General features: G+C 38.2%; 1 protein-coding gene across 1 annotated transcript; it reads right to left on the reverse strand.

The window, feature by feature from the left end:
- Nucleotides 1-317: 317 nt before the first annotated feature.
- LOC125384343 (tolloid-like protein 2) lies at nucleotides 318-22,031 on the reverse strand. Its single transcript, XM_048403360.1, has 6 exons — nucleotides 21,899-22,031; nucleotides 3,716-3,900; nucleotides 3,235-3,454; nucleotides 2,112-2,481; nucleotides 752-886; nucleotides 318-324 (listed from the first exon to the last, which is right to left on the reverse strand). The coding sequence occupies exons 1-6, from the start codon at nucleotides 22,029-22,031 to the stop codon at nucleotides 318-320; spliced, it is 1,050 nt and encodes a 349-aa protein (XP_048259317.1).
- Between the last annotated feature and the right edge of the window lie 139 nt (nucleotides 22,032-22,170).

Consider the following 22,170-nt stretch of genomic DNA (forward strand, 5'->3'; position numbering starts at 1 on the left):
TACGTTACAATGAACACTAGAAATATCAGCCTACCTGTCGAACAGTTTTCTTCATCGCTACCGTCGATGCAATCCATAATACCGTCACATGTGTAAAGTCTCGATATAAACTCGCCGTTAGTACAAGTGAAATAATAGCCGGTCCTTGCATCACTATCACCGCCGAGAGCAATGGTGTTCTCTGTAAGTGTTTATAATTATAAAATTGAATTGTTTTATATTAGCAAGATGATAGATAAAATTATAAATGGTCACATACCAAAATATATCCAGAAAATGTGACATCTGACGAGTACTATAAGAACAAACTTACAGCTTTAAAAACTGCATATACAACGCATCATAGTTGATTAATAGTACAACGCATTTTCTACTACAAACAAATTTTCCCAGAAAATGCTTGAAACAAATATATATGCATCAAACTGTTGGATATTAATAGAAATTGCCTGCCACAAAAATACATCGTTGAAATATATTTCATATTAGATGAACAATTAGGCTCATAGATTTAATTAAAATGTGTCTTATGTAAAATAATAAAAATAATAAATTGACATCTTAAAAACACACTCGGGATTAAAACCGACCGTATTCTATACGATATCCAAGATTAAAATAATTTGGTAACGCTGAAAGATAAAACAGCATGTATGTTAAATCATTTGTGTAATTACAAGTAAATTATTCTAATACAAAACGCATTAAACCTGGTGAAGCCAATGTACTGTTTGACGTCTCACAAATGTACTGAGAGATTTTGTTGAAGGCGCAGGCCACGTCGTGCCAGTTGGCGGTGGATCTGATGTTAGAGATGACCATCATGGTGCACGCCTCTCTCTCGAACCCGTCCGGCTGGGGTGCTCCATCAGAATCCCCAGCATACCTTAAAACGATAACGTCAGCAAACACAAATCTCGTGGTTTGTACATGCACCTTCTATCTTTGTTATGTTTTTTGTGAATACAATTTGTTTGTCATATTAATATGATCAGATGAGAATTGAAAGATGTTATCAAGCTGCAAGGTAATTGATAACCTGAAATTTCCCTCAGTTGGAACATTTCTTTATTTATTTGCGCCAAACATACAATGATTGTATTGAGATATGTTAGTTACCATTCAATTTGTGATAGTGGTTTTCCATCCGCCCACATATAACTGCCCCGACCTGTTTTTCGCAGCCCTGAACAAAATGAAGACAAATACATTGGGACATACATTTCTAAAAAAAAAGACCATGTGAGTCAGGAATTCACTGGCCACTCTGAACGTTTAAAACTGACGCAACTATAGGTCATAGGTCATTATGCAAAATTGTAACGAAATTATGTATCTTCCCATAGCATGGTTATGTCGGAGAAATAGTGCGAATAGTGTGATTCCGGAAGTAGTATAAAGAAGTTTTCTTTTGATTTCTCATAACACATTCAATGCAGGAAGGCAATGCTAATTTCAGTACAGAACCCGCAATGGTAGCATGTTGGGGAGTTACTTTTCTATTACAAAGCATTGATTTCATAATGTCATTAGTCTAGTCGCATTGAACACTTAAGAGCAAAGCCTTGCTCGTAAAAGTCTATGTGCGCAATGTTTGCTATGTTAATTGTTACATTTACCTATGTATATTTCTCGCTCAGGGAAAAGGTTCTTATTAAGAATGGTCGAATGGAGAAAATTCGTCTCATCTTTGTCGCTTATACTGACAAGATGGCCTCCAACTTCAATGCAGCGTTTCTCAGCATCTATCCAGGTGAGTCCGTCATCGCTTGTGATAAAGCTGTAGCAGCTGTGCCCATACTCATACCAATTCTCGTTACAATGACCTTCAAATACATAACTCGATCTCAATAGGCATACGAAAATAGAAACTTTACTGGAAAACATGTTGTCAGTCTGCACATTATTCATAACAACGATGCCCAAATTATTATATGTATTGGTTTAAAAAAAAATGAAGACCAAATATTATTTAGTGAGTTTGGCAAATAGAGACAGTGCTAAATAGGCAGACTGTGCATTCAGAATTTGTATTTGTTTGTTCATTATTAGGGAATATACCTGACAAATTCAGGAATCTAGTGCTGAGCTGAACAGTCTGCAGTGTGTACTTGAGTAGGAATCCTCTCCCAGCAGTGTCAAAGTCAGAATAAAACTCCACATCCATCATCTGCCAACTGCTCTGTATTTCACCAATCGGTCTTTTACTTTTACAAAACTTTCCAATCAATGTTTTCTTTTTTGCAAGGTCAAGGTCATAGAGACTGACGTAGTCTCCCTCACATTCTCCAACAGCTATGACGTCAATCATGTCAAAGGTCACAGTGACGTACTGGCCCAGCTGGCCCTGTATTCTCCAATTACAACTGGCCGAAACCGGGTAAAAGTTGGGGAAGGCAGCACTGGAGATGTAGCCACACTGGTGAGAACACAGGGCCTGTCTGGAGCAGCTGGACTCACCCTGGCCACAACTGCCACAATCTTTCGAGGAGAAATCAGTTAGCAATGAGATTCAAAATAAACAATAATATAGAAGTCCCATGATATGTGAGGTGAACAAACTGACACATATAAAGCACACAAAAGTTCATATGTGTGCAATGTTTTGTGCAGAAGCCTTTGACAAACTCGAACTACTTTTGATCAATAGCATTACTTCAGGAATTTGTGTACGCTTTGTCGCTCGATATCCAGTGAATACTTACGGTTTCTTATTGTAGTAGTGAAATGTATCCATTCTTAGTCAACTTGAATGGAGGAAATGAGGAACATGACAATAGTAAATATTACAAGGGAAATATTGCCGTGTGTGCGATTGCTCATTGGTCTGAGTTATCGCTGGTTTCTCTTTGCCTCTCCCAGACCCTGTTTTGATTCGTTGGTAACAAATAGAGACTACACACGGGTGATGTAAGAGCGGAGTGGATACTAAACCTGTGAAGATGATGGCCATACATTAACACAATGTTTCAGCTTTCATATTCATTTGGCCTCTCAATTTAAGTTCAAGTTTTATGCTTACAGCAAACAGGTACCAAAGATTCATCTTAAATTGCAAAGCACTTGGAAGACGCTTGACAGGTAATACGTTTACAAGCTTAAACAGGTTTATGGCGTAAGTCAATATGGCGCCTCAAGCTAAATGAATGAAAAGCTTACCATTATGACTATAGGTTTCTTAGCTTTTGTAGATAAACATTTGGATGATCTATGTCAACAGGTAAAATACTTTACCGGTTGCATCCACTTTGATAGTAAAACCTCGAGCATTTGTTTCTTTTATTCTGGGACAAGCTATCAAGTTGATCTCGACCTCGTACGAAGAGGACAGATAGCGTGGTTCCTCCAGGGTTTCAAACGAATGACCTTTCACTGATGCAATGACATGGTCGCCGCTTCTGTACCGATCGTAAATTGTCAGCGTGTCCTCGCAGTCAAAATATGCAGATGCTTCCTGTATAAGTAAACACAATTAATCATTACACTAATGTGATAGATTCAGACATCTATTGAGGCCATAACGACTTTGCTTTTATCATTTTATGTGACATAGCTTGAAGGTGTTATGATTATGAAGTAAACAAACTATGAACCAAGATGTTGAAAGATGTTGTATAGTTATTATTTATCCAAAGGATAACACATTCCATAAAGCTTCCATTAATGTATACTTTAAGACTTAAAGTAGAGAAACATATTATTACAAGAGTCTCACATAGTGCTCTTCTTTTAATGCGAGATCTATATCAACAAGGTCAAGGCTGACAAATGTTCCTTTCCCAAGTCCCACAGTCCATGTACAGTTAATGTTCTCTCCATAGTAGAAGGGGTAGGCAGGGGAGATAATCTCGCCAGTGTGGTTCATGATGCCACCACATTTATATACATCATTGGAGATATCTAAATTGAGAAAGAACATTTCATATTTCATGAACTATTATACTATTGAGATAAAATCTGCTTGTTGCTCGTTCAATTGAAACAATGTCTTTGCCAGACACCAACTTCAGGGCACATCATATGAGTGAAAGATCCCCTTTGTAGCAGTTCATTAGCAGGGACAGCTTCATGGCTTTACCCATGTGCTCCTATTCACTAACTCGACAGTATGAGTCCATTAACCAACGGAGAATGTAGCATGCATCCTTGGTTAATGATATTTTCTATTACAGATATACGAGCTAGAGAAACTGTGGCTTTGGCGAACAGAAAACAGTTAAAATTCAACAAGGACACCATAAATACTTGTAGAACACTATGTCTGTTTGTTTGTTGTTTAAGGCCGCAGTATTCCATCTACATGACTTTTTTCAAGTATGAAGCTGATCTGCTACAATGTAGATCGTTTCGATATTGATTCAAGGGATCAGCATTATATTTTGTAATGCTTAGGAGCACAATAATTTTTCAAACACTAACAGGTGCTCAATTATTTTTTTATAGATATATAAAAGTAACGACCTGTATTCTTTGATAGAGTCTGCAAGAAAAGGGCACGTTATTTGTTATCACATAATGCGAGGCGCATGTACATTCTTTAAAGGTAAAACAGGGGCTTGAATAGTCTTTAAAAAACGATCAAATAGATGCTCTCTTATTCAAAATTTGTTCAAATCACATATACATGTACCTCTTATGCACACATCTTGTCCAAATTCAGTTCCTGGTCCATATCCTACTTCCCAACGGTTTCGATAATGGCGACTGTATCTGGATCCAATCATCATGATACACTCCTCGTTGTGATACTGGTAAGCTAGATAATGATTTCTGTTGGATGAGTAATAACTGCGACACTCCACTATGGTCATGTTCTTTATGATATACGAGTCGATATTTTCAACTGACGGATATATTCTGTGCGTGGGCATCTTTTGTAGTCCCAGTTTCACATTTTGGTCCCGGCATTTTACATCAAAGTTCACTGTGTAATGATATAACAATATTGCCATTATTACCATTTACTCTGTTTCATTAACATCGGTAACTACAATGAAACCTCGTTAATATGTACGGTATACAACGTGTTTTAACTGAAATCGTCTGGGTGAAGAACATCACACCGGATGAACGAGTCATGGATACATCATAATGCCTCTTTGTATATATTTTAGCGTCCCCGACAGTAATGGGCGATCTTTTTTAAATCAACTTCCCTTAACTAAACAGCTAGATGCGCTGTACCAGCAGACCCAACTGACAGCGCATGTGGCATACGCCATACGAGCGGTACATACTGTAACACTTAAAGACGGTTAACCAGACTACCAGAGTATAGCCTTCAACTTCATGAAGGTGTATGGGCAGTATATATTTCCGCCTGAACAATGGTATATCTACTGTTATAACATGTCCTGACACATGTTTCCCATGATTCAGTCATATATCAGTGATGACCACGATATTGCTTCTTTTGCAATTGTGAACCACTTGATGGCTGTGCGAAGCCAGGTGGTGGGATCAGCTGATCGTTTTTTCAAAGTTGCTTTGTTAAAAATGTTATCCTTGATTTTCAATTCCACACTTTTGAACATGTATTCTATTTTAATTGTATGCGTCTGCGTCTGCGTCTGCATGTCGTGTATCCCCGAATAAGCTATAAGCATTAATTTCACCACAGGGGCAAGGTGATGGTACGTCAAATATGAAGAAGGTCTTATGCGCTTTGTAATGTTTTGAATCCCATTAGACCTTAGTCATTTCAAGTGTGCATATTTAAAAACCACAACATTCCTATATTTGCATTACACAATGTCCCCATATTAAAAACAATTAACATTTTTATAAATTGTATATTGCATTACACAAGCATGCCTTTCAGCAGTAATCATCCGTAAAATCTTCTATTCATAACCGCGACCATATAAATATAATTATATATAGCATGTATATGCAATTGGGGTCGCAGTTTGCAATATGTCATGATAAACATAATATGATTTTAAACAATTTATTGAAAGCAAATTGGAATTTAAACATGTAAACACAAATTGGATTACACTTTTTCAAATCAAATTTATCATGACTGATAAATAGACCTAAAACTACGGTTGTTTTTAAATTGCTGTTGAATGAAAATCATGATTGCAGGATACTGCATTGGTTGAAAGGGAACCAACAGTAGAAAAAACTAGTCAACATATGTTACCAAACCAAGAAAATGCTACAATTACCATATACAAATGTACATATATTTAAGTATCATGCATGTCAATGTCATACGTCAATGTGATTTCTTATTTGTTGGAATAAATATCTGTAATTTACTGCTGTTTTACTAGCGTCAGGATCTACATGGTGCAAACAATATGTCAATTTATTTTACACCTGTGATGAAGAAGAGGACTAAATAATGGAAACATTTTATAACGGGCAGACTAACATGGATAGATCTTTCAAAAAATGATGATCGTTAGTATATTGCGATTGATTGGTTGAGAGATGCATGGTAGATTTTTCATTTTGATTATTTCTAATAATTATCAGAAGTTTTCAAATGAAAACAGCGGCAAGACGAAATGTTTATATGAAAGTGATATTAATGATTAGTTCTTTGCATGTTATTTCTTATTTAATTATTAGTAAAGGCAAGGATGTATAATAATTTAGGTCCGCGGTAGAATATGTGTCAAACTATGTCCGGGTGCTGCAGATGTATCTCCGTGTACTTTTTAAATCCATGGTAGTATGAATACTATCTGGTAGATTTGATTTGAATGCTGCAATGGTTAGGGGTTTGTCATAGGAAATAACACAAAGGATGATAAATCATATGGATTTGCATTATTTCATTGATGCTCTATATGTTGCCCTGGAATGACAGAATGATTCGATCCTCGTTCCTTTATGACGCAGAAAAGGAAGGGAAAACACATTTTTTCCTGGCGTTTTTCCCGTTACCGCCCATTGTGTCAGTTCGTGTTTTAGTTGTAGACTGAACAAATGATCATATTCTAAACAAACTACAATACAATACATGTGCTAGTTTCGGAAATTCAGTTGTAAACGACCTTTTTGTTATGAAGGTTGGTAGTTTTGTTGACATTAATTATCATAAACGATGTATTGTTGACTTTATCTTGTTTCCAAGTACAATCATAGAAGAACATAGCTAACCTCTCTTTGGACAGCCAATGAGATCGAACTTAAGACAAACAGGTGGCTTGTTCCGATACAGGTGTAGTCGGACAATCTTTGTGACTTGTGTGGAAAGATGGAACTTCTGAGATATATGTGATTCGTAAGTCGGAATAAGGTGAAAAACCTGGAATAAAACATTCATTTATAATTAATCAATATATAACTTCTTTCGTTATTTATCATTATGAGTTTGTGTAAATAGTTAAAGCTGTTTTTATCAGCCAAGACTGGCACCCACAGGAAATATCGCAAAAGAAATGTCTGAGGAGATTTGTCCATTGACATAAACGTTAGCTTTGTGTTTAAATTTTCAAGTCTAACACAAGTGATCTTACACTAGTCTTTGATTAGGGTAATTTGACGTCATAATCCTGGCAGTATTTCCCAACAGATTAACCACATGAACAAAAGAAAGGCTTCAGCTATCGTTTTGAATTAAGAAACACAAGTAAAGGCAATATGTAGGCATGGCTTTGTCATTAGCTAGGCGTATCAAATAAGTGCATTTTGATCTTTTGGCGATGAGATACGCCTTTTTAATTCAAGACGGTGTCAAGCGTCAATATGGTCATCATCTTTAATCTAACGCGTTTGTCCTTAGAGATTGAGAATGATTTTGATTTGAAAATAAAGTCTCTCCCCCGTGTCTCTCAATATCAAATACATCGACACTCGTCTATAAAAGTAAACGAAACACGGGTGAGATTCTATAAACAACTGTATATTCATAACTGGTGTTCGAGAAATGTTCAACTAAACTCGTGCATATTGCTAGAAAAAAACAACAACTTTCAAATGGCCATAACATGCAATGCCTATTGACCAAAATGACTTTAATTAATACTGGTTTTAAACAGATTCTATTGGGCGTAAAATGCAAAAGAGCAGTGAAGCAAGTAGGCAAGATAGTAGATGATGACGACTGGGGAATGGCTTTCCACATTTTCAAACGACTGGAGATTATGTAGATGGAGTATGGCATGGACATATTTACCTCTCATTACAATACCAAAGTGCAAAGTGTCCCTGTTTTGTCTAGGGTGTGCATTCATTGATACTTCTACAGAGCATAAGTGATTTTTGAACAACTGGATAGTTCCATAAATGAGGTTGTGCAGAACCGAGAGTACTCTCATTGTTCCAGTGTGGTATTCAGCTATTTATTGTCCGTTATTGTGTCCAAATGGTAATTTCATGAATGTTTGTATTAGATTTCATATATTTACCTATAGAAAGAGAAGCCTCTGTGCCAAGCATACATCATGGTGTATCGTTCCCCTCCTCCCGAATATGAAATGGTTATTCCCTAAAGGCAGGCATAGGTGGGCAATGTGCCCATTGAAATCCATGTACTACCTCTTAACTGTGCTATTCATCTGGATGCTGTTATGAACCAAAGTGAGCTGTTTTCACCCGTACCTCCACCCTTTGGGAGTATTCGTCAGGCTCATCATATCATTCGATCGCCAACGCCTAAAGATAATGTTTTTGAGGCAGTGAAGCGTACACTTTCTGAACCAGCTTGTAAGAAAGAGCCAATTTCAGTTGGTATTTTAAAAGGTTGTTCATTCTGAAGTTAAATCTAGATGTTTGAAAGATAATACAGATAATGATATGAAACGTATAATATCAATGTCTTTCATTGCATATGCAGGTTTCGTGAGATTACCTGTTAAGCCCAATGGAATCTGTTTCAGCGGATAATCGAGACTAATTGCTCTCTCACGCAATATTGCTGAAGCTTTTTGATAAAACCTGTGGTCTCATGTGTCGAAGACTAAAGTTGGACAAAATCTAAGAAGACACGTAGACCCGTTCTAAAGATCATGCATGTATAGCATTTTCTAATTTTAGTTTCTGCGATGTGATATGCCTAAAGGCATAGAGGTTCTTGTGTTCTTGTTATCAGGTTCAGATGAACTTTGTATTTGGTATCCCTGACATCACACATTATATTTATTATTATATCGATTTATACTACCTTAATTTGGCCATGGTTATTTAAATAGGTTGTGATGTTGTCTTCTGTCATTCCAGTCCACAGAGTAAAAGTGTTGATGAGAAACTCATTTCTCCCTTTGGACCATCCTTGTATGACAACTTGTTCCAGAATCATCGGTGTCAGGAGATCTACCTGAAATCGATTGTTTCAAATGTCTTGTTGCAATCTGTGGCAATACAAAGCCATGTCGAATTTAGAATTTCAAACACGTAGCAATTTACTTCAAAACGAATTTCTTTAAAAATCAGAAGCCTTGATGTTTTTTCTGAATATATTTGACAACATATTTACAAAAAAATGTCATTGTTATTTTGTTTATTAAATCGAAAATTTTGTCTTTGAAGGGTAAGAGCAATGCACTTCACTGTGGTTTCTAAGATGTACCTGTATGTAAGGATCTGTATCTCCCGACTGAGCACACCATCCCATGGCTCTGTTTAGTCTCGCTTGATATCCATAGTAGCCCTCAGCACTAGTTGAAGAACTGAACTGGAAATCTTTAACATCACCAGTCCTCACACCAAGGGATTTTCCACAGCCGGTTGCTTTGAACAATGATTTGGTTATGATCGTGTTTAAACAACCTTTGCCATAGATAGTCCTTACTTACTCATGCATGGATCAACGTTCTCTTTGAGAAAGTAAAATAAACGAACTATGTATTTAGAACTTTAATATCCAACACCAATATGATATTTGTGGGCTGTAAACATGCTATTGGACACTTTCGTTAAGTTAAAAGTTCAGAATGACAAACCACCTGTTCAGACCCTCTGTTCAAACCTCCCCCGGGTGTAAACCGCAGTGTGGCGAGACGTACCTCCCTCCATGTCATCGGTTCTGATACAAATGATGCCATGGGGAATATGGTGAGAGACCGTGCACGATATTTCGGAGGTTAATGTTAAACAGAGCGCAAACACATTTTTCACAAAACAGATACCGCAGTGTAAGAGCTTCCACCTTAGCCCAACTCGCTTACATGATTTAAGGTACATCTTTATGCTCGCGGGCTTACATCTTCACACAAAACCGAGGAGTGTTTTATCCAACTTATGAACCGTCTAAAAGCAAGAAATGCCAGACAAAATAGGGAAACATCGAGATACTTTATAGTGGAACAATACAGTGTGTCGCGACATAAAAGGAATTCGATCAAAGCGTGCTAGAGAATAACACGTGCAGCATGGACACAACTGAAGTCATGACATGTAATTTGAACAACATTTCATCCGCTGCGGTGGCTCAGTGGGAAAACAGTGAGTTACAAAATTAACACAATACATGTATGTGAGGTTGCAGGTTCCATTTACGTCAAGGAATTTTCCTGTAAAACAAATTGTGACTTTCAACCAATCCAAATTTAATAAACGTCAATTGTAAACCTAGGTCTTACAATTGAAATGTAAAAACTCAAAGCAGGTTTAGAAGTGAACCGCTTCAAAACCTAGTCTTGGAAGAGGAGCTGGTTACTGATTTCCTTTCCATCTAGGTTTAGCCAAGGTTGTCAGGATGTGGGGTTTACAGTGACAAGTTTATAATCACATTAGTATATCACCTGATCCCTGGTATAAATCTATCTCAACCTTACTACAGCCATCGGATACTTCGATTGTATCCACCACATCGCACCTGTCGCATATTGCGATGGAGAGATTTGTGTCATGTTGGTGAGAGAGATATGTGTGGCATATATGCATGTAGTTGAAAACATTTCAAAGCAGATTTAGCATTAACGGTCTTGAATTTCCCTCCCTTAACCATGAACTAAAATTATGATCCATTACTTTATTTTTATTTTAACCAATCAGAAACGGTTGCTGCTTGACTTATATCGAGATTTGATATAATTTCAGCTACAGCGACAAAACCATATCCAATATTCAGATCACCTAAAGTAAATCCTATGTCTGAGACATTATTTGTGAGTTGTGATATCAACATTTAGAATTGTGTAACCATTTTTTGCATTTTGCAGACGTAGTTCCGATCAAAACTAGATCGTATTCATCGAAAAATCTTCTAAAAAATGAATAAAACCAAAGAAATCATGTATTTTTAGTTTCGTCAAATACTACTAATAAATATTTTTGTAGAGAAGCTACACTCAGTGACCTGCACCCTCAATGTCATCCAAACACGTTTGGTTAGAAAAATCATTCATTTTTCACGAATTCCTGAAACTTTTGCCATCTATCATAATGGCCTTGATCGTATATTGTGGTCACCCAGACGTTTACGCGATCAAGACCCGCCCTAGGTATCATGTATACTAGGGTCCTTCAAATCCATTCATGAATACTCAAGCTATCCAATAACATGTAAGAACGTTACTTAACATTATTGCATACTAAAGGTATTACACATACGTTGTCTTCATACCACTCTGACACAATTGACACATTCATAAATTATACTAAATGTATCGTGTACTGCAACTTTTTTAACACTGAGTGATCTTGACCTTGAATGTCAGACACATTTCTCAGTGTTGTATTGGAGGTCTCTCAGGTATGAAGTCTGAATCAATTGTCATAAGAGGGGGCGGTGGGATAGCCGAGTGCTTAAAGCGCCCTTGCTTCTCGCCGAAGGCCAGTGTTAGACTCCCCACATGGGTACATGTGCGAAGCCCGCCGTGATATTGGTGGAATATTGCCAAAAGCGGCGTAAAACCATATTCACTCACTCTGTCATAAGCATGTGGTTGGAAAAAACATAATGCCGCGATTTGAGCAATCAATGGGGGCTATATATTTACCAACTTCTCGGTAGAGACCACGTTGCGCACTGACAGATAAACATACCTTTGCCTCTAATAACAATTTCTGAGGTTTCAAACATTGAAAAGACATTCTCATTGTTGTCAGGATCGTAGTGCACATAGTTTTGCAATGTGACAAAGGAACCAATCAATGGTCGGCGACATTGAAAGCGGAATAAGGTATTCCTTCCCAGGTTAAACGGTCCGTCACAACTGTAGGCTCCAAAGGTGAGAAAATCCCATTGATTTCTGCTGACATACGTTATGAGACGGCGCGCGACATATGGATGCCAATCTATAAATAGAAGGACGCTATCTTAGTGGCATTTGATTGTCAGTTATTTTGAAACATTTCCCACTTGTGAATGGTATAGAATCATCAGTGTATTAGAACATGCAAAAAGGTATTTTTATGTACACTTTAGAAGTTAGGCTCGACACATCAGCGCTACAGCTCAACACATGAACATATTTTGTCACATTTCTTAACAACCCTATATCCCATTTATGTCATAAAAGTTTATATAATTTGGATATTACTTGTGTCAAGATCAGAATACATGACTGATTTATAATCGTTATATCTATATATCCAAGTGATGATGGAGATACACTTGTGTCTCAGAAGATTAATTAGCGCAGCAAGCGGAGGACACAAATATTCACAGTAGTTTCCAAGTTTCAACTAAACAGGTCGGCAACAAGGTCTTACCGCGATTTCTTCTGACAGTTATTGACTGGATCTCGTAATCTTCATTGAAGTCTACTTGTACCCAGGGTTCTACAGTGGGCCGTGCAACAAGAAGGGATCCTACAAATATATCTTTGTATTTGTATTGGTGAAATGTATTACGAAATTATAGCTAATGGTGAATATGCTGTTCAAATGTTCCCAGGTGTAATAGCAATCTTTCTGCTTCTTTTTTTCGATGATGTCATTTAGGTATCAGATTCTATTGTAGGACTACAAATGCAACTTAACAATTTAGAATGTTGCACCAAAGAGCGAAAACTTTATATTAACTACAATAAGACAAATATTGATATTTTCAGAAAGGGGTCCGGAGGTATAGGATTTAAACATCTCGTAACATTTTGTTTGTTTGTTGTTTAAAGGCGCATTCAGCAATATTCCAGCTATAGGACGTCGATCTGTAAATAATCGTAGACAATCGAGTGATAGATATCATAAGCATCTATCCACGCAATTGGAAAACAATGACTGACATGCATGAACCAAGTCAGCGAGCCTGATCACCCGATGGCAGATACCGGTGATATCTCAACTCAAAAATTAGATATTTGAAATGCTGGTTTAATATTCTTGGAATGCATTAAGGGTGAATCCCAAAACTTGCTTATGATATGCTTGTACATTTAGATAATGTGTGCTAAGTAACATGTTTTCTCGCGGCAACGGCTTTGTATGGTTAAATGGAACAGTTTGGGTGTTAACCCAAAAATGGAATTCCACTCCAGAAAACAGTTCACGATATGACTTGAAGAGAACCTTTGAATCGCCTTAATCAACCATAAAGACACATTATTGTATCAACGTTAATAAGAAACATTTAGACGTCCATTTAATCAATTTAGGCTTGAAATGTTAAATCTCATGACAAAATAAGGAAGAAAATTGTCCACTGTAAAATCGAATAGGTTATGCCTAGTTCGTTACTCACCTAAAGAAAATGAAAACCACTTCACCTTTGTACGTCATTATTATTGTGACCAAAGAAATAAGTTTATACCAGAACACTATATGTCGAGTTATCCTATACCTGCTTTAAGTTTACTTCTCGCTTCAAGAGATGATGTTGCAATACAAAACTGGCTTTATATGACAAATCAGCTACTCAGAAAACAACTGTTTAAAACATATATATGAAAACATAAAACTATGTACTTATATGTAACTCCTAAATATAAAGGCCGGATGCTTTCAATGCAATATATAACTATGACTTTTGACTGGGACCTTTTTTTACCTGTCAAATGACGAACTATGTTTGCAATTGGATTTTGTGGAAGGGTGGGGGGAGATCGATAAACCCTCCTGTCTATGACGTTTGGTAGGTCGTCAGAGGAATCTGTAAATGTTGAAAAAAATTAATTGCATCATTTTTATTATCAACATAATATTAAAAACCCTTGACCTACTCATTTGTAAACTACATGGCGTGTTCAACCACAATATGTAATAAAATATATTTTACAGAATATCCTTGACACTTCCATGGCATATTGTTAAACTCAAAATGTCAGATATGCGACATGGAGAATACAAACAGCTCCACATAATTAACATAATTCAGTTTTTTTTATAAAGACACATATAGAACACAGTGTAATACAGTTTGCATGGACAATTGTTTCATATTGTGTTTCTACAAAGATTAAATAATCATTTGCAAGTCATCTACCAGTGTCATCGATACCAAATGCGGGGATCGATGCTCATGATATGAATCACTGGATTGTCTGGTCCAGACTGGATTATTTACAGACCGCCGTCATATAGCTGGATTATTGCTGAGTGCGGCGTAAAACAACAAACCAAACAAATTGAGTGACCAAGAGACTTCGACTTGATAGTACAATCTTTAACATTTTGACCACCCCACAATCTCTCTATTCTCTTTTTGTAAGTTTGTTAATATTCATCTATAGTTCATCATCTTTCAGCCGGAAACCGTTATTAGTGCAATTCATGTGAATTTACCATCTGTTGTATGTTGTTTTGTTAAATGCAATTTAAACATTACGGTAAACGACGAGTGGGAGTTTACCCTAAATAAAACACAGCGGGGGATCAAACCATGAGGGGCGCACAAGTCGTATATTTCTTTAATGAGATATCAACGTTATGTACAGCCTCTTTAAGGATGTTGATAAAATGTACAAGCTTTAAGAATATTTACTCACATTTTAATAATGATGAGTCCCTGAATAAAATCCGACCTCGAAAATGTCAAGTCTATTTTACAAACAGGTGGGTTAAGGTATTTTCCGCATATTTTCACAATTCTCACGTCGAATATGTCTACATGTTCTCCTTAAAAAGAATTGTCATATCTCTGCCACTTTTGGATGCGATCGTTCGGCCACTGCATATAACTGCGTAGTCCAGCTCATCTATGGGGAAGAACTTACTGGACACTTCCCCTTAACAAGATAACGTCGTCCACTATATGACGTCATCAAATTCAAAAGCAAACTACTTCAACGTTTTAAGTTAACAATTGCAAAGTAAAAATGTACAGGGCGACAATCCATACAAAAAATGTGTGACAGTCTAATATACCGCAATACTGATTTCTGAATCAGAATCGCAGCGCCACTTTAATAGCTCTATATATGCATATCTATGAACAGGTGATACAATTGTTGGTTTGTTGGTTTGTTGTTTAACGCCTCAATATTCAAGCTATGTGACAGCGGGATATAAGAAAGTGACAACTTACCACATACTGGAATGTCACAATAACGCCATGTGTCATTTTTGACACAGTATGGTCTGTCTAGGGTAAACACTGCATGCCGGCAGAAATTCTCGTCGAAAACCCCTAAATAATCATATAATACTTCTTTTATGTAGGAAGAACTGTTGTGCCATGGATCACAGGGTCGACCTTCGGCGGTGACGTTGACCCAGCCTCTGTAGGACGCACCCCTGTCCTCACTGTACATACACTCACGGTGTTCTGTAAATACAAAGAGAATGTTACGACATATTATACCAAATGTGAGCGTCAATCTCATTTGTTTTTACATTTTCACCTTAAACTTTCATATATTTTTTCACATTTACCACACAAATAAATCGAAGATAGCAGTAATTTAGTCTGAAATGCTTCATTGAACATGTCATTTTAATTTTATGAATAAACTTTGTCCTGCGCTCATACTTAAATAAATTACGGAATTATTCAAACGCATATTCAAAGATATTGTTAACAGAGCACTTAAATATGCCTTATGTGATCTCATATTTAGAAACAAATCTCAGTCATACCAGTTCAGATTAACTGAAATGCAAAGTCAGATACAAAGACTGTCGCGCAAAAGATATTATACACCCGTGAAACAAACGAGAAATACTTAATCGATGGTGATGTATTTCACACGGGTGTCATAGTTGTGTTTTTGAACTTAAGTTTGCAAAGTTTCGGCGACCATTTACAGCCAAGTAACGTTTTGATAACGTTTGTAATTATTTGGTCAAATCCATTTTTCAAATGTATACTTTCTTTTGCCCGGAACTTTACACACACAAGACCGGTTTATGAACGTCTCTATACGTGACACTATTACTAAAACCTGTAAAAGGTATCTCCGCAGTAAGCTATAACCCGCCGGAAATGATCGTAGATTTGTCATAGGTAAGTAACGTCATCAGTGGTCATGCTCAGGCCATGGCTATAAATCGCATCCGGATACAATCTTCACAAAAGACAATGGCAAGAGAGAAAAAATATAGTTCAAACTTCCTTATCGTTGTGATCTCGTAGTCGAAAAATATTTGCCTGAAAGGTGACGTTTTTGAAACAACATCCCTGCAGGTATCGATAATTTCATTGCATCTTAGTCAAATAACTATTGCGTTTTCGCGAACACCTGCAGCTGGTATCGTCACTATTTGACCCGGAAGTGGATGTCAAAGGAGATAATTCCAACCACTACAACGACTAACAACAACGTTTCACGAGGAGACGGTTAAGGCCAATACTTTCGTGGAAAATAGAAGGATAATATTAGCACACACCTGCCAAAAGAGAAGATTTGATTTTATGAGAAACAAAAGAATACATTGGTAAAGGCTAGGAACAAACCCAAGATGTTTAAAAAAACACCTTTAAGACAATGTAGATGTACCTCAAGAATATCCAAAGCCACATACCCCAGATCAGAAGCTTGGATATTTTCAAAATCTTCTAAGTATTGAATAAATGGTAACTTTCTTTGATTGCAAGCATCCATGTGCTCCAACTAATCATCTTGTGTTCGAATGAATGATGGTCTTTCTGATTATTTTCACTTGTAATGTCTCAACTAGTTAGGGAAGTGTTTTGAGCCCAAAACTTTTTGTTACCTCACAGTGATGGCATATTTGATACTAGTGAGTGAGTGAGTGAGTTGGGTTTAACGCCGCTTTTAACATTATTCCAGTTATATCACGGCGCGTCAGCTTAATGTGGGAGGAAAGCCCGAAGTGATTCAGGTCTGAGACGTTTACCACTTCGGTGAAACCCACGAGCACGGGTATGGTGATGACAAACCTAGAAACATAATCAGGGCGAACTGGGATTCGAACCCACAATCATAGGTTTCTGGCGTGCCCAAGGGACGCAACTCCGCACAGCGAATCGCGGCGCCTTAGACGACTGGGCCACCCGTGCCCCTTTGATACTAGTGAAATGTCACACCTATTTGCATTATTATACGCAGGCAGCGTATCATATGTTGCGGACAGTGCCACGAAAGAACATCGTCGTTCTTGTATCTTTCTGTGTATCCACTGGAATGGAAGTAAATTTAAAGACAACTAAAATTAAACAAAAAGTGGAATATTGAAAAGCTACGAAAAATGGTATTTCAGAGAAGAAAGAATTTAAGTTGTATATTTTTATACATGTTTTGGAACAGTTTTCGTGGAGCAAAACATTCATTAGTCTGAAAGCCCAAGCAAACAATCAATGAGAATTATCAACTACTATCAAAAGTAAAATGGATAGCTATCATTCCAAAATGGCTTTAAAATATTTGGCAGTGTTGTGCCGATCTTGAGTTAGGGAGCTGAAGATTAGGGAACATCGTGCAACTTATTTCTAAATGTCCACACATGTATACTGAACCGCAAAAGAAACGTCACCATGGATAGATATATGAGAAACCTTATTTGTCCAAACACTGCAAACATACTATGAGAAATAATAAAAAGATGAAACTTGGCAAAAGTGATCATCAAGGTTGAAATTAAAGTGTCAAATGTTCTTAAAGTGAAACACAACACTAGTCTCTGAAAAAATGGCATCACAAGTCAGTATCTCGTGTGTCCGCCATGTGCATTGATGACTGCCGTGCAAAGTCGATAAATGGAATGGATGAGGCGGTTGATGAAGGCCATAGGCACTTGAGCCCACACTCTGAGGAACGCCTGATGCAGTTCAGCTGCAGTTGTCGGCCTTGGTCGGACGTCATTCAGCCGTCTTTGAATCTCGTCCCACAGGTGCTCAATGGGATTTAAATCGGGACTGAGGGCAGGCCACTGCATGGTCATTCTGCTTGAGGAAGTCTCCTGTTGCTCTCGCGGTGTGGGCACGGGCGTTATCGTGCTGAAACTCGTGGTTGCGGCGACGTGCCAAATGAGGTATGGCGTGTGGTCTCAGGACTTGATCAATGTACCGAGCTGCTATGACACCATTGCCTCTCCCTGGACCTATGTTCTGGAAGACCACAGGACCGACCATCTGTGCAAGACCAATTCCACGCCACACCATGATGCTCGGACCACCCAACGAGCCTCTCCCAACAACACAAGAATCCGAATAACGTTCCCCACGGCGTTGCAAGACTCTCTCTCTCTCTCTCTCTCTCTCTCTCTCTCTCTGCTGTTGAGATATAGTAACGGCTCTCGTCTGAGAAGAGGACTCTTCTCCGCTGCTGGTGGAGCCAACACTGGTGGTGTGTTGACCACTGAAGACGGTCCTGGCGATAGCGTGGTGTCAGAATGGGTCCTCGGTGTGGCCTGTGACAGAGGAGGTGTCTGCTCGTCAATCGTCGACGCATGGTGTCCCCACTAATGTGTCGCTGGTGTGTCCCCATGGTCTGTCGAGCAGTTTCCGAAGCAGTAACAAAGCATCTTGAAGATGCTCTCGCACAATCTGACGACCCTGGCGTCGGGTGGTGACCCTCGGTCTTCCACTACGTGGTCGGGCATCTGTAGTGTTGGTGGTCTTGTACCGTTGCTGGAGTCTGTATATGGTCCTTACGTGGACTTGAAATGCATTGGCTACTTGCCGGGCAGTTTGTCCAGCTTGCAGTCGTCCAAGGGCATAGTGTTGCTGATTTCTTGTCAACCTTGGCATGTGGTAGCAATTCAATAACGAATGAATGTTATCCGATCTGGGTGGATTTTTATAGGGCAAGAAATGGGGGAACGCATGTGCATTTCAATTTGCACGGAACTCACGTGCAACGGGTTACCATGGCCGTTGCCGTGAAGCGTTTGGGCGATCGGTTTTATTTTCATTTGCTTTGGGGTTTTTTCATCAAATTTCATTTTTCAAGACAAGGTAATGTTAAATTTTAGAAAATTACCCAGATATCTAAATGACAACTTTTCAAGCAACTTTACTTGGGGTGAATTTTTTTTTGCGATTCAGTATATATATATATCCTTCTGTAAACGGTATCTTCGTCTCTTTAAGGATAAACCTAATAATATGGTACTTGGGGAGTCCCTCTGCAAATCTATCTATGTGACAAGAACAGTGATATATTTGTGCAGACTTCTTGATCTTGACTCTCACAGATTACGTCGTCAAGCCTTCTTAAATGCTAACACAGAGCGATGAAGTGGACAAAGTGACATGGACTACATCAATTAAACATACGTTGTTCAGTTTAGGTTGTGGACTGGTCTGGATACATAGAGGTTACGCCCAGTGTTGTGTACAGGAAGTTGACAGATTTCGAGGCGAAAGTGTCATGGTGTGGGGTGCTTTCTGTGGCAATGCACGTTCCAGGCTTCTTGTCATCCGTGGCAACCTCGACGCTGCTGCTTACCGCGACCAGGTACTGGCACCAGAACTTCTGCCTTTTATGGCAGCACATGGACCCGGTTTGATCTTCCAACACGACAATGCCAGACCCAATAAAGCAATTTTGACGAGGAATTTCCTTCAGAATGCGGGGGTCAACGTCATGGACTGGCCGCCAAGGTCTCCCGACCTCAATCCCATCGAACACGTATGGGATGCTCTTGGCAGAAGTCTGCGCACTCTCCAGAACCAACCACAGAATTTGCAAGATCTTGGCACCATTTTGCAGCAACAATGGCGTCGTCTTCCCAATCATGTGTTCACAAGCATCACAAGGTCCATACGGAGGCGTTGTGTGGCAGTTGTCAACGCACATGGTGGCCATACACGCTACTGAACTTGTGTGCCATCAGATTCTTGTGCTTGGGACTTATAATTTAAACTGTTGATGTTATTACCGAATACCGTAGGTGCTTGGAACAAATTATGGTTACCACCGTTAATTAAAATCCTTCTTTGGACATTAATGATTAAAAATTACCTTCTCTGATACATTTGTCCGTTGTATATCATATATGGGATTACTTTTTAAAATGTGAAGTTTTTTAATTTGACTCAGTATAGTTGATTAATAAAAGTTATCACGCGAGTGTGTTTGGGGATAGTAAATATCCTGCATTAGGAATAAACATACTAGTGTTTATTCCTAAAACAGGATATTTACTATCCCCAAACATACAAGCGTGATAACCTCTTTATCATATAATGTCATTCTTTAATACTGTGCTACAAACTCGCTTTCCCTCTCTCACAAACATTACCGAAACATTGCGAGTTTTCCTGGAATGCGCGCATTAATATTTATTACGTCACAGGGTAAGTGATGTGTCAGTCGGACAGTGACAGTAGCCAATATAGTTCCAACTGAAATCTGTTTCTTATCCAGTGGTGAACCAACATATACGGAAAACAACAATTGTTTTTAATTGCCTTTCGCGGCAATCCATCGATCTGTCCACTAGAGTAACTGCCCTTTGTCAAAGGGAAGCTCCTCTAACCCTAGTCTATGGGACGTCACGGCCACGGTCAGACGTTGTTGATAGTCGGTCTGACCTGTCATAATGTTAAGAAGTGTAGTCAGATGTATACACAGCGACAAAACGAATCAAGGTAACATTTCAAACATATTTCGGCCAAATCCAACTATTTTAATTTGTGGAGAAGGTTTCAAGCCGCAGAGGTCTACAACCACAGATACGGATACTGATCCCGCTTGGCTAGGCCTCGTGCCCTCGCAAAATTGTTTCGAAATTTATATCTCCAAAGTTGCCAAAACTTATAAAATGCCTTAGCTACGTCACAGTTAGACACTGATTTTCAGTATATTAGACTGTTCTTTTGATAATGATATAAATTATCACTGTAGTTTGTCCAGATTCCCGATGGTTAATTCTGATTCGATCGCCGAATGACGAGGGCGACGCCATGTTTGTTTATAAACAGCGAAAGTAGTCCCTACTTGACCTTTGATATTTGCATCTCTATCCGCATATGACCCCAACGGATATCGTTTTTATCCGTTGGCGTTATCCTGCCGAGACACCTACCCATTATATGATAAAACAAGAAATCGGTGATAAAACTTTATTCCTAAATGAATTTCAGCAAAGATTATCAAATAATCTCTATTTAAGTTGGTATTTTTCAATGAAATTTTCTTCGAAATGTAATTACTGTGTTCGGTTCAAATCTATGTTGAAGCCCTCAACGTTATTTAACAAGTGACATTCCACAATACATTGCAATATATATTTCAAAGTTTAGATGTAATGATTTCCGTTTAAATGTGGACCTTGGAAGATTTCTGTGATTTCTGTTTGTCCAAAAACTGTAAATATATTGAATACGAATACCATGTGTTGTTTATATGTGAACGATATGCCACTATATGAAGAAAATATATCTCGCCACATTACATTGAATATCTTCTAGAATATATATATATGGGTGTGTTATTAGCAAAACCCAACATATTAAGATATACCTTATACCTTTTTTCATGAATGAACTTGTTATATCCATGTTCTTTACTCAAGAATTCGTGGTTTATCATGCTATACTAATGTGTCATGGGCCGTTGGCCTCTTACTGAATTACATAATCACAATATGGAGTTTGGCGTTTTTGCTTGATCTCACGGGTAATGACAACATTCACAACCGCGAAACTTACCATAAGCTTCATAGTAGCAGAAGGTGACGTTAAAGTAGTTCTCCGACTCCTCTGCCACAAAGCTTCCCTCCCCGCTCATCCAGGTCTTGTTGGAGGTCTTCACAAAGGAGAACACTTCCTCTGTGACCACCATGTCGACAACTGCCTGGCACGCAACATCTGGAGATGGCTGTTAACGTACGAGAATGCATAAAATCAATGATGAATTCATCAGGAAGGTATAGGGAACACAGGGTAAAACATTATTCTTGATGTCTTGAAATGTATTAAGT

The sequence above is a fragment of the Haliotis rufescens genome, unplaced genomic scaffold (assembly GCF_023055435.1).
Source record: "Haliotis rufescens isolate VD_foot unplaced genomic scaffold, xgHalRufe1.0.p SCAF_3, whole genome shotgun sequence".
Lineage (NCBI taxonomy): Eukaryota > Metazoa > Mollusca > Gastropoda > Lepetellida > Haliotidae > Haliotis > Haliotis rufescens.